Here is a 13500-nt window from a genome sequence, read left to right as displayed (position 1 = left end):
CGCAGTTTCCACACATTACGATACGTCGCTTTAGCAAACACACTTTGAATTATAACGGCGCAACTTCAACACTAAAGCAGCTGCTGCAATGGCGAACTTCTCAGCTAACCCACCGCATCACGTCAGCATACAGCACGTCACTCAATGACCGCAAGGGAGGAGGTCTTACGAAGCTCCCAGGGCAGGGGCTGTTCTGGAAACCCCGTACCGTATCAATTCGACACCCTTTACAATTTGCTGCAATATCTTTCCGCGGATAGCATGGGCGAATGATCGAGAAAAAATAGTACCCGTACCACAAAATAACAGAAGAGAAAAAAAAAATATCGTCACACGAATATAAATATATAGAGGAGATAGCGTTTTCTGGGTTGTAATTCTGGAAGAGCAGGTGGATGACGCGCGTTTCTCTGTAAACATCTTTTTCAGGTGTTCGTCCGCGGTGAAGAATATAGTCCCGGTTCTATAAATTGAAAGAGTCAGCGCTTCTAAGTCCTTTTCAGTTGAGCTCTGAAGTGTGTTGCGGATCATGTCAGGTGGTTCTGAGGATTATACTAGGTAAATTTTGGCGCAACTTATTTGATTGAATGGCTTAGGTAACCTGGAAAGAGTTGACAAACTAGAGATGATTAATATTAGGGGGATATTTGTTTCTCTGGGCTTGCTTGTCACCTTTTTTTAGTTTAATTTTACACGCAGACTTTTTTTTTTATAGATTTCTGTGAATTCTCTGACTCGTGTTAAATGCAGTGGGGCTTCTATTTAAACTAGCAAATAGTCGAAATGACTGGAGTGGGTCGCAACCGGGGTGATGTTATACTATATCCTCAGTCTGCCGTGAGAAAGCGGTGTTGGGTCAGTTGTAATATGCCGCTGGCTCGGCTGTCTACCTACGCACTATCTTCCAGCCGAAGCTCTGGCTTCACTTTAGGGCTGTGGTTCTCCGCCGCAGGGGGGGGGCAACATGGCGCCGGCTGAACATGGCGACAGAGAAATAGTGCGGGGCTTGGCAGTGTGCTTCTGAGCAGTTTACTTTAAGAGATGATTTTATTATCTGGCTGGCAAACCTCCTCCTCCGTATCTGTTAATCTGTCAGCACTTCTGTCGATTTTGTGGCAACATTGTGTATATGTACGTAATCGTTTACACACTACGGTGGTCACAAGTGACCAGTAAACTACAATAAGCAGGAATCTATAGTAACTGCAGGTTCCAGGTGTTCCTGTTAAAGACAGGGTGGATTATAACTATTAGACCTATTGTCTGCTGCAGGCCACGTGGCTTGTATACTTATAGCTTGTATAGCTGAGTAGTTGTAGGTTTTCCTTCAGTGAAATCATGTGACTTGAAGTGTGTTTTTTTTCCCCTCCTCAAGAGACCATGGCGGCCCTGAAGGCATGGACCCCGATGGTGTCATTGAGGTGAGCTTAATGCCAGCTTATCTTTCTGTCAAACGCCACTTCTGTCTCATAAAAATAACTTCTGAACTTCCCTCTCACAGAGCAACTGGAATGAAATTGTTGACAATTTTGATGACATGAATCTTAAAGAATCTCTTCTGAGAGGCATTTACGCTTATGGTTTTGAAAAGCCGTCGGCGATACAACAAAGGGCAATCATTCCATGTATCAAAGGTAAGGAAAGCTATAGTCTGAGTGGCTAGAATGCATAGCTTTGTTTAATGCAAGTGACATGATGGCATACCATCTTTCGGGACTGAGTTGATGTGAAGAGTATTTGTTTTGCTGATCGCTTGTATAATATGTAAATGATAGTTGAGTGCCAAAGTAGAATGTGGGAACATTGAATGTGTATCCTACTCTTTTTAGGGTATGATGTGATTGCTCAAGCTCAGTCAGGTACTGGCAAGACAGCCACATTTGCTATTTCCATCCTGCAGCAGCTGGAGATTGATCTCAAGGAGACCCAAGCTCTAGTATTGGCCCCTACAAGAGAACTCGCTCAACAGGTATTGATAGGCTAGTATGTGCTGCACAGGTTTCAGTTTCCATAACTAAACACAGGTGAACACTTGATACAATACTGATATATAAAGGGAAAACTAGCTATGCCCAGTTTCTATAACCAATGTAGCTAGTGGTGCATAAATGTTATGGCAGGGAAGCTTTAAAAGCTAAACCAAAAGAGCAGTTTCAGATGAATTTCTACAGATTTTCTCCAACAGTGCCAAATACTGCATTCAACTCATTTTTGTCTATTACAGTAAAGATTAACTGTTGCAAGAGTAGATGTATGGGCTTGTGGCTACATACTAGTAAATAACTTCACTATGGCAGGTCAGTTTCTTTCCAGAATGTGACCAGATTTAGTACCAAATTGGCTTTCATTTTATTAGGCCCTTCCAGATCTTATTGCCATAAAGGACTGATCATGGTAGACGTGCCTCTAGCTTCACAAATGTTCGAAAGGCTGCAGTTGCCAACACTAGCAGACTGTTCCAAAAGGCTTAGTTGACTAAATCAGGATTGCTTTCTAAGGTACTGACGTGGCTGTAAGAAATAGCACTTGTGACCTTTGCAGTAAGACTTGGAACATTTCTTTAATGTTCTGAATGAATATGGGTCACTTCATGATGTTTTCAAAGTATTTTAATGTATGGATTTCTACAGGAAGATAACTGCCTTCTATCAAAGAACTCAAATGGTTAGTGAGGGTACTGCATTACCTATTAGCTGTAACCTAACTTTTTGAGATGTGCATTTACACATAGCAACCAATTGGTTTCATAATGAAGCAGAACTTCAGATATGACTGCTGATTGGCTTCTATTCATTGCACTAATGCATTTTAGCATTCTTAAGTAAACGTACCTCACACTGCTGTATCAAGTCCTTGTTTTATGGATATATTGACAGTTCTCTTACTTCCACACTTTGAGTTGTAGTATTTCTGGTCAGGATCTCTGAGGCAGCACACAACCCATCACAAAATGGTGGTTCAAGGCAAATGTAAAAGGACAATATTTACTTAAATATATACCAGTTTGGTAAGATTTTTTTAATATGCCACAATTTGATAACTGTTGCTTAAATATTCATTTTTGGGGGGTATAGTTTTTGTTTAAAGAAGCATGATGTTTAATTTCTATTTATGTTGAAGTAAGGTTGCTGTGTGCTGCACATGGCTTCTATAATTGGGGCCTAGAACATGACTAGGAATCCAGTGAAAAAGGATGCAAGTTGCCATCCAAATTGACACTTGTTCTATTTGAACTGTTCAAAGACAATGGCTTTAAGATCTGTGCAGATCTTTACTTTGACTACTATAATTAAATTTACTGCTTAAGGGCCAAGTATGGAGTAGCTTCACTGTTAAATGACTAAACCTTAGATTCTCTTAAGTGTTCAGCACGGATATGAAAAGCCTGTAAGGAATTCATGGGATAAGTGGTAAATTCCAACAGTCCATATACTCTATCTAGAAGTGTCAAGATGCTGAATTATTGACACTAATGAGCATCGTGTAGAGAATATAAAGTGTTCACCCCTTTGCAGTAACTGCTTGTATTTTAACTGTTCCCTTTGGAGCACATGGAGCTATAACCTGAAGCCTTTGGGCTGAAGGGGATCAAACATTAAAAGAGCTTCCAATGACCGTTTTTACTGTAATATTAAAGAAAAATGAAGCCGGCAACTGTTTTCAGAAAGGATTGATTTAAAATGCCCCTTACAAACTATTTGTGCACCATTTTCTACATAGTCAAATGGCCTATGGACAAATGTATTGGGGAGGGGGGTAGTTCTCCGTCCTTACACCAAAAATGCTACATAGTGTAGCATAGCTGTAAGTTCCTGTGGCATAGCTAACATTTCAATCTTGGTGCATATGCTAACTTTCAAAAACAACCAGTTTCTCTTAATACATTGCATGAAATTGTATGCTAGAAGAAAAGTAATGCACATCTGATCACAACATTCATGAAATCTCTTAATGCATAAATTACTGAATGTGAGTTTCCCTTTAAAGGTCTCCTGCACGTAAATGTTTTTCCTGTGTAATGAAAGGAAATGAAAATCTTAATTCCATGTTTTTTAAATGTAGTCTTTAATCTGTATCTTAAGTTTCCTGTTTGACTCAGTCATTCTGCTACATTTTGTATCAGAAAACACTAATACAGAAAATATACTATTAATAGCAATTTAAACTTTACAAATCCTGAACAGGCTAAAAAAAATCTGAAATCCCTGGAAGGGGCTCAAGTTGTTGATCACTACCCAGTGATTATAGAATCATGCCACCTAAGTTTTCCATCATACTTTTCAGATCTCTCCAATGCTCTGAGTGAGCACATGCACAGATTTCTGTACCAGCAATTTTTAACTTTTATCCTTCGGGGGGAAAAAAGGCTTGGTTTGATTTATTTGTTTTGGAGGACCCCATTAAGATGCATCACCATAGGAATTTGTGCTAGTTTGTTTGCAACCCAATTTTAACCCAAACATTGGTTATAAGATTATTGGCCAGTGCACAAAAGAATAAGCAGTGATATGTAATTTTTTCCTGTTTTAAATATCCCATAGTGACCAATGAGCAGGTAGCTCTTCATCGGATGCGGTGTGATCCAAGCCCTCCCCAACCTTATTCCATTGTGAAGTGATGGCTTCTGGGATATGCTTTCCAGCAAATCTATTCACCACCCTCTATGGAAAGCACATACTTAAAATACCAAAATACCATCAATCACTTCACAATAGGAGGGGTTGCTTTTCAGCCTTATTTTTAGTAGTGGTTGTATATATTCCCTTTAACAAAAGTCTTAGGTTATTAGACCTGGAGCAAACTTGGCTTCATTACATTCTTAATCTGTCATGGACAGACCTGCTTGTGTCCTGCTTTGCTAAGTGACATTCTCATTTAATTACATCCCTGGTCATAGAAAATTCCAATGAAAACTAAAGCTAGCAGCTGAGGGATCTATTCTTTGCACTTTGTGCAGTAATATTAAAGCAGCAGTGCATATAGTCCATACTGGAATGTTTGCTACATGTGGCATTCACTGCAAACACACACTTTAAGATGCTATTTGTGAAGAGGCACCATTGTTTACTGCTTGGAACAAATCCTTTAGACTGATTAAATGCAAATTTTTCCATTGAAGTTCTATCAGCTAGGCTACGCAGACATCAATCAGGTGGCGGGCAAACATTTTGGTTTCTCTTTGGTAGCAAACTGGCCTGCCATAACACCTTTGCAATTCAGACAATTGAACCTGACCTGTCTTTAAGACACTCATTTGCATACCTACCTCGAATCTAGACTTAAGGCTGCTAACTATTCTAGGATGCCATCCTTCTATAAGTGTTTCAAGGAAGGTATTCAATTTGGCAAGGCACACTTTATGCATTTGGTCTCTGTTGTCTTCAATATTGCATACTTATGAACCATGTGTTCACACTGAAACAAAACTAAAGTTTGGCTTTTTCTCCTAAAGATACAGAAAGTTATTTTGGCGTTGGGTGACTATATGGGAGCAACGTGTCATGCTTGCATTGGAGGCACAAACGTTCGAAATGAGATGCAGAAGCTACAGGCTGAGGCACCTCACATTGTTGTTGGAACGCCCGGGCGAGTTTTCGACATGTTAAATCGGAGATATCTTTGTAAGTCACTTTAATATAATCTTCAGAGCGAAGTGATGCTATACCATCTTTCGGGACTGAATGCCCTGATGACAACTTGTAAAACTGATCGCTCAAACTAATTTTACTGTATGCAATGGCACACGCTTTAATCCTTGTTTAAAGGGAAAAATGTATCTTTGAAGCAGCTTCATTCATTTTTTTTTTTTTTTTTTTTTTTTGGACCATTGAAATTACCTTTTGTAGCTGAATATTTGAATTGTATCTCCTTTTTGGTCTTATCAATAAAAACAGTAATTGGGACTCTATGGAAACTGGCAAGTTACATTGTTGGGTTTCCTAGACTCTCCACTGAGGTAGGATAATGGTTGTGCAGTGTTTTAATAATCTGAGGGATTTAGTTGAGAGATCCCTCTCAATGAATAAAACGCAGTAATATTTATTGGAATTAACATGTATCAAACATAAATTTGCTTCTTTGGATGCATTTTTTTCTTTTTAAACACCTTTTGTAATGTTTGCATTTTTCTTTTTTAAATAGCTTGCATGACTTGGTCCTTGTCTTACAGCTCCCAAATGGATCAAGATGTTTGTTTTAGACGAGGCAGATGAAATGCTGAGTCGTGGATTCAAGGATCAGATCTATGAAATTTTTCAGAAGTTGAGCACCAACATTCAGGTTGGTTTTACTCTGCTTCTGCAACTAGTGAATTCCATTCCCCTTTATATGAATGACTTTTCACTTGAATGACATTCCATTGGCCTGTGTACTAGAGAAATGCTTCTGCTGAGTAGTATATATTTAAGGTGGCTGTGTACAATACTTTCCCTGTGAAGTGTAATCTGTACAACCAACAGGTCAATTTATTTGTGGAGGATCATGGTGCATGGCTAAACTTGCAATATTCTTGTGTGTAACAAGGCAAAAGTGTAACAAGGCAAAAGTGCTCAGTCTATTTGGAGACTTGAGCTATAGTTGCTACACTGGAAAATTGTCTACCAAAATGCAACCCATAGATGCTACACTTTTTTTTTTTTTTTTTTTTTTTTGTAATTCAGATTTTTCCAGCGCTGCTTGGTTGATGAAACTTAACACTGTTTATGCAAAACTTTTTTGTAGTTTTATAGGCATTTCTGTCAAAGCTATTACCTGTAATCCTGCTGGACACAATAGACCTGAGGCTAGATTGGAGAAAGATGTGTTAAGGGCAGTGTCTGCAGACTAGAATTGCAAAAAAGAACAATTTGTAGGGAGCACCCCATAAAACTAATCCGTGTGCTGCAAATGAAAGCTGCTCCGGATACAATTAAAGTTCACCTGTAAAGCATGGAGCAACACATATGAGTATTGCATAAAAATCCAATATTTATTCAGCCCTATTAAGTGGTGTCACTGCCAAAGTACCTGTCTGTTGAAACTTGTTTAAACTGTGGAGGAATTTAGCAGTTGATTTTTATTTTTTTTTTAGATTTGTCTCGTCTCCTTAACACAATATCTGGTACCTGACTTTGGTGGTCATGTTACTAGAAAGCAGATGGGGGCTCGACTAAAACGTCTGGGCATCTTGAATCTGTCTAATTCATATCATTGCCTGTTGCTAGGTTCAGGGACACTTACCAGACTGCTGCTTGAATTACTGCTGCTTGAATTACTACTGGGAGTCTACTGAGCAAATGAAAAGCGATAAATGAAGACCAGTTAAAATGTTCATACAGATGGTATGCCAGGATAATTTCTAAGGCGATCAATTGAAATTGAAGCCAAACCAGCAGCATCCTGGCAGTTTTTTCTTGATGCAGGTGTGCTGATTAGTTTGGATTGGCTTGTATACTGAAGTAATGTGCCTTAAAGTAGTTTGTTGGCTTGTATGTGAAAACTCATTTTGTCTTGGGGCCCACTCCATACTGTTCAGGAAACCTGATGGCTATATGGGTTGCTGGTTTTAGGGAAACTCCTACTGCTTCTATTTTGGTGCACTGCCAAATTTCTGAAGTTAAAATTAACTAGGCAAGTTCAGTTTGAGTTTGCATCCCACATGTTAAGAGGTGGAGGGACTTGGCAAGTAGGTTGAAACTAGCTGAAAGTAACAAGATGCCTGATGCAGAGGATTTTGTTTAATTGTGATTCTTCCTGTTCAAGCATTCTGCTATAACTGCACTTCTTGGATTTGTTCTAGGTCTTGCAGTGATGCTAGCAGAGTAACTACAGGAAGTAGAATATGGACACTTTTTTTTTGGGATGCTGATGAACCTCTTTCTGAATGTTCAATATCCTTTGTCCCAAAGATTGAGTGCTACAGATTTATTAAAATTGCATTTTTTGTTAGCTTTTTGTCTTTAGTGCAGGTATGTAATCTGATTTTTTTTTTTTTATGTAGGTTGTCCTGCTTTCTGCCACAATGCCAACAGATGTGTTGGAAGTGACAAAGAAATTCATGAGGGATCCAATTCGCATCTTGGTCAAAAAAGAAGAGTTAACCCTGGAGGGTATTAAACAGTTCTACATTAATGTTGAACGAGAGGTGAGTGGCAGATTTGAATCTTTTTAAAAACACTGCTAGATCTGTAAGCCTTGGGTTTATTCAATGTTTTGTGTATCCAGTAACAAAGACTTTAAATACAATTTGCAAGGATGGGCAAAACACGCTTTTATCTAGACCTATATAGACTTCTCTGAATATTCATGCAGTCAAATTTAAGTGCAACATTATTTAAGACTTGGGTTTCTTTTAAGTGTGCAGTGACTATTTTTTTTCATTACAGGAATGGAAGCTGGACACACTCTGTGACTTGTATGAGACATTAACAATTACACAGGCTGTAATTTTCCTCAATACAAGAAGAAAGGTTGACTGGCTTACAGAGAAAATGCATTCAAGGGACTTTACAGTCTCTGCTCTGGTAAGACTTTAAATACTTGATATGGCTGCTGATTATAAATGCAGGATTAGTTACAATATAGCTGGGCAGTGCTGTGTTGTCGTTCCCCCTGCTAAAAGTAAGTTGATTCCTTCTATTCCTGGCTGTTCATATAGCAGACAGGAACGCTTGGTCTCAAACAATTAAGTATGTAGTCCTTTATATATTGATGGATTTTAATCTTTTTTTACAGCATGGTGACATGGACCAGAAAGAGAGGGATGTTATTATGAGGGAATTTCGTTCTGGATCGAGTAGAGTGTTAATCACCACAGACTTGCTGGTAGGTGTAAACACTACTGAATGTGTTTTTATGTAATTCAAAGCCTGTACAAAAGTTTTATGCTTGCCTGAAATAAGCTTCAGGTGAATCATAAGTGTGCATCATATAAAGCTCTATTAGATGAGCTAAAAAGATGGTGGTTGCAGCAATGACCATTCTTGTGTAAGCTGGTTGAAATGAAGCTCATTTTCCAAAGACTTTAACACTTTCATGATGGTTCCCCATACCAGACAGGAAAAAGGTCCTTTGGTATATAAAGACCCACATTCCACAGTGGATTACACCGTTGTAATTCACCACTATATTGTGGCTGACAAATATCCTCCACAAATAGGTGTAGTTTATTGGTGATTGCTTTTGAACTGGTTATCTGTATCTATAATCCAGTTTAGACCACTCTGGTGTAAGTTTAAAAGTTTTCTCCCCATTCTCAGGCTCGTGGCATAGATGTGCAGCAAGTTTCCCTGGTTATAAATTACGACCTACCTACCAATCGTGAAAACTACATTCACAGGTCAGTTACCATTTTGCCTTTGAAATTCCTGTCTTACTAGCCTCAAATGTTTCAACTAACTAGTAATTAAGCACCCTTTCCTATAACACAATGATTAACTGGTGCCAAAGCATTCAATACCCTTTCTTTCCAAAGTTACATTGTGGTTACTTTGGAATGTTAATTTGTCTTCTGGAAGCTGCAGGTTAAGTTACAATACATCTGTGCAGTGTTGTGTTGTCGTTCCCCCTGCAAAAAATAAATTGCTTCCTACTATCCCTGTCTTTTGACCCTACCCCAACAGACAGGGACGCTTGGTCTCAAACATTCAAGCCATGCAAATGGCAGTCAAATTAAGTCATCTGCAAAATGTTTATAAACAATTTTATGTTTAAATAGTTAAGGAGCAGAATACAGCTGCTCCCGGACACAGCTGAGAATGGGCCTATGGAAGTGGCGTCTTTCTCTTGATCAGAGAACACACACTTCCGGTCGTGGTCTGATGGCAGCCAGTGGAACATGGATCAAATCTTTGTAAAGGTAAACATTTTGCTTATTTGACAGTGTGCACTTCAAGCACCGTTCCTGAAGGTATTAATGCCTTGGCCTTTTATCAGAATGGCACATTGACTGATGCATTTATATTAAAACACTTGAGAAATCCAGCTAGCACTTTATGGCTCATTTGTATATACTTAAAACACGTTTGCACATTCAAAACATATCATTCCATGGAGTTCTCCCACAGTGTTACTGTATTGCATAAAGAGAACTGGTTTTACAGATTGAGGTGGTTTTGATGAAGCCATAGGGCTACGTGTAAACTTAAATTTTACATTTGCTGCATTCTTGCATCCCACCAATATATAATGCATTTCCTTGATTTTATGTTTTCCTGCACTGTACACAATTCTTGTCCCCCTGAAACTAAAATGGGGTTCTGTTGTGTACATTTTACAAAACTCTACAAACCTAGTAGCTGTGTGTGCTTTTAAGGGACAAAGTTATGCTTGCCTGAAATAGGCTTCAGGTGAATTACAAGTGTGCATCATATAAAGCTCTATTAGATGAGCTAAAAAAGATGGCTGAATGCAGCAATGACCATTCTTTTTTGTAAGCTGACAAACTAAGCTCATTTTCCAAAGACTTAAACACTTTCATGATGGTTCCTCATACCAGACGGAAAAAAGTCCTTTGGTATATAAAGACCCACATTCCACAGTGGATTACACCGTTGTAATTCACCACTATATTGTGGCTGACAAATATAATGCATTTTCTTGATTTTATATTTTCCTGCACTGTATAAAATTCTTGACCCCTGAAACTAAAATGGGGTTTTGTTGTGTATATACTTTACAAATAAGAAACGCTACAAACATGTAGTGTAGTAGCTGTGTTTTAAAGGGACTTGAAACTCGACTGCAGGTCTGTATTTGTATGTTAGCCTGTCTTGGTTGTTACAAGCTATACACTACAGTGAAATGTTTATGGTAAGAGTGCATAGCCTTTACAGCTCTAAGTCACAGATATAAAATCATGTTTTGAGGTTCCGTGACCATGTGAAGTTAAAGTAGAATAAAGGTGTAGCATTTCTAGCTTTTGTCCAGTAGCCCCCCATATTTTCTGCAGATTCACAGCCCATGATCTGGTGCTGAAGCTTAGGAACAGACTTGCTATATGCATTTTTAAAGGGCTTAGGGTAAATGAGAACCCTAATTTTGTAAACAATTAAAAGCAATATATGGTGTTGCTTTTACATGATGCTAAAAATAATTATTTTCAAAATAACCCTGTTATTGGAGCTACCTATAGATCTTCACTGTTCATGATTTCAAATGGAGCAGAATATTCCCTGTATTAACAGGGACTCAACCAATGGGGCTTGTGCTGAACATTTTGCCTATTGTCGTCTGGAAATGCCTGATTTCTTGATCTAAACTGGGCATACAGGGAAAACTGAAGCTGCTAATATTTGGGTGGCCATTGTGCAGGATGTAGCACAAGAACCAGTTTATCTAAAAGCCTGAACAGTCAAAGGGAGGGGGTAGAGTTGAACTAAGCCAATAAATGAAATATTCTAAGCAAGGCTGACATTAGTATAGGGTGCTCTTCAAGAATTTAACTTGCTGGGCTGCATAAGGAGTTTCCACAACTCCATTTACTTTCAATCACCTGGGTAGGAGGAGCATCTCTGCACTTCCTGGTCTTGCTGAGCTCCCCCTGGGCAACCAAATAACAAAACATCCCAACTCCTTTAGCATCTCTTCTCTGTAGTGTTGTCCTGCGGAGATAGGAAGGTGCATGAATAGCTCAATCTAGATTTAGGGTGATGAGATTTTGCAGTGGGAAGAATTGTGAAGTAGCTAATGTTCTCTATAGGAAATTTGGGACTGATATGGGGGGGGGTAGGCAATTGGGGTTGTTATAAAGCAAAATTATCACGAGTACACAATTATGTAGCTATCCTAAATGATCTCTTTGGTGAGAATTTGTTGCCCCTTGTGAAGCTCTTAGACACTTGGGGGTACTTGGCACCCCCAAGTGAGTATTTATTTACCTGAAACCCTTGGCCAGTGCTCCTATTGGTTTTCTGCACTGGCCCAGAGTTATTCCAGTGAGCACCACAGAGCTCTTCTGGCTTTCTTCAAATTTCCTGGGGCAGACTCATGCGCAGCAGAATGAAATAGCCAACTTTTTAGTTAAAGTTCAGCTTTTCACTCTAATGCACAGCTGTGAGAAGAAGCTGGAAGAGGATGACTCTGTGGTGCTCCCTGGAATCTGGTATATCCCCAGGCTGGTGCAGTTTTCTGCTGATAGGAGCACTGGTCCAGTGTTTCAGGTAAATTCACTTTGGGGTGCCTAACATTTGGCACCCCAAGTGGAAGACTTTACTCATCCTTTAACCATTATGTACATGCTCATGCACAGAATATAGTATTTCTTTTTACAAGAGCAATGTATCTTGCTGAGAGCCATGGCTTACTGATGTTTCTCTTGACTCTCTACAGGATTGGCCGTGGAGGTCGGTTTGGCAGGAAAGGTGTGGCAATTAACTTTGTTACAGAAGAGGACAAACGGATTCTCCGTGATATTGAGACTTTCTACAATACTACAGTGGAGGAGATGCCCATGAATGTGGCAGACCTTATTTGATCCATGGGAGGCGATTGAATGCAGTGCTCGCTGTTGCTGAATAGGCGAATCACAACGTGCATTGTGCTTTCTTTGCAAACATTGAATCTGGTCTCAATGCTCCATTACGGATCAGAAAACAAACTTTGAGAAGCAAAGTGACGGCAGTCATATGCTCTGGAAGAAAGGCTGTTAGGCTTTTTTCTCTCTCCAGAATTGAGACTGTTGGGGTGGATTGTAAAGCTATGGGGTCTTTACATTTTCTTTTAATTAGACATTTATTTCCTAGTTCAGTAGAAGTGGTTGTGTTAGATGTTCTTTATCATTTAATAACTTACTTATGGACTAAAAGATATAAGTGCTGTATAAAGTCAGCCAATTATGTTAAACTATCGTATATACCTTTATTGTACATTTCAGATTTAGACTTTACTAAATTGAAAGGACTATACTTTTTTTGTATTTATTCAATAAAGTAATGTGTTGACGTGAGACCCTGAAACTCCAGTAATCACTTGGCTCAGTTGTAAAGTTGCTATTGCACATGTCTCAATGAGGTTTATTTACTGTGGGCTGTTACATTATAGAAAGGTCTACATTTTTCTGCTCAGTAGTGCAGTGTCTTATATAGGCTTTCTCGACTAACTTATCCCCACCACCCTCTGTCTTTACTTGCATTCTTGCAAATTAAGGTTACTTTCTCCATTGCTAGAGATACCAGTTTACTTTTTTTTTTGAAATCTGACGGGGCTAGACAGTCAGTTTCCCAGCTGCACCAGTCATGTGACTTGTGCTCTGATACACTTCAGCCGCTCTTTACTGCTGCACTGCAAGTTGTGGTGATATTACCCCCTTCAATTTCCTCAACCCCAGCAGTCTAACAGAACAATGGGAAGGTAACAAAGCAGCTCTTTAACACAAGATTTAACAGCTGCCTGGTAGGTATAAGAACAACACTCTATGGTAAAATCCAGGTCCCACATTCAGTTACATTGAGTAGGAGAAACAGCCTGTCAAAGCAGTTCCATCCTAAAGGTGCTGGCTCTTTATGAAAGCACATGACCAGTCTA

At 39.1% G+C, this 13500-nt stretch overlaps 1 protein-coding gene and 5 non-coding genes across 8 annotated transcripts; all 6 read left to right on the top strand.

Annotated features, from left to right (window-relative positions):
* The first annotated feature begins 406 nt into the window (after positions 1-406).
* On the top strand, positions 407-12922 carry eif4a2.L (eukaryotic translation initiation factor 4A2 L homeolog). Of its 3 annotated transcripts, none has more exons than XM_041563268.1 (11): positions 407-558; positions 1376-1421; positions 1502-1634; positions 1830-1969; positions 5453-5621; positions 6170-6279; positions 7979-8122; positions 8364-8501; positions 8713-8802; positions 9237-9316; positions 9695-9835. In XM_041563268.1, the coding sequence occupies exons 1-11, from the start codon at positions 530-532 to the stop codon at positions 9696-9698; spliced, it is 1083 nt and encodes a 360-aa protein (XP_041419202.1). In that variant the 5' UTR covers positions 407-529; the 3' UTR covers positions 9699-9835. The 3 variants fall into 3 exon arrangements, with proteins under 3 accessions (XP_041419202.1, XP_018117137.1, XP_018117138.1); XM_018261648.2 differs by lacking the exon at positions 9695-9835 and adding an exon at positions 12307-12922 and having other exon boundaries at positions 408-558; XM_018261649.2 differs by lacking the exons at positions 1376-1421; positions 9695-9835 and adding an exon at positions 12307-12922 and having other exon boundaries at positions 486-558.
* LOC121394012 lies at positions 1686-1755 on the top strand. Its single transcript, XR_005961472.1, has one exon. It is a non-coding gene; the product is annotated as a small nucleolar RNA SNORD2 (small nucleolar RNA).
* LOC121394013 lies at positions 5647-5715 on the top strand. Its single transcript, XR_005961473.1, has one exon. It is a non-coding gene; the product is annotated as a small nucleolar RNA SNORD2 (small nucleolar RNA).
* Positions 7726-7902, top strand: LOC121394010. The gene has a single exon (XR_005961470.1). It is a non-coding gene; the product is annotated as a small nucleolar RNA SNORA81 (small nucleolar RNA).
* LOC121393988 lies at positions 8540-8662 on the top strand. Its single transcript, XR_005961448.1, has one exon. It is a non-coding gene; the product is annotated as a small nucleolar RNA SNORA63 (small nucleolar RNA).
* Positions 9495-9623, top strand: LOC121393989. Its single transcript, XR_005961449.1, has one exon. It is a non-coding gene; the product is annotated as a small nucleolar RNA SNORA63 (small nucleolar RNA).
* Positions 12923-13500: the final 578 nt, after the last annotated feature.

Source organism: Xenopus laevis, chromosome 5L (genome assembly GCF_017654675.1).
Source record: "Xenopus laevis strain J_2021 chromosome 5L, Xenopus_laevis_v10.1, whole genome shotgun sequence".
In the NCBI taxonomy this organism is placed as follows: domain Eukaryota; kingdom Metazoa; phylum Chordata; class Amphibia; order Anura; family Pipidae; genus Xenopus; species Xenopus laevis.
The sequence above is the reverse complement of the archived record's forward strand: the minus strand, read 5'-3'. Positions and strand labels throughout refer to the sequence as shown.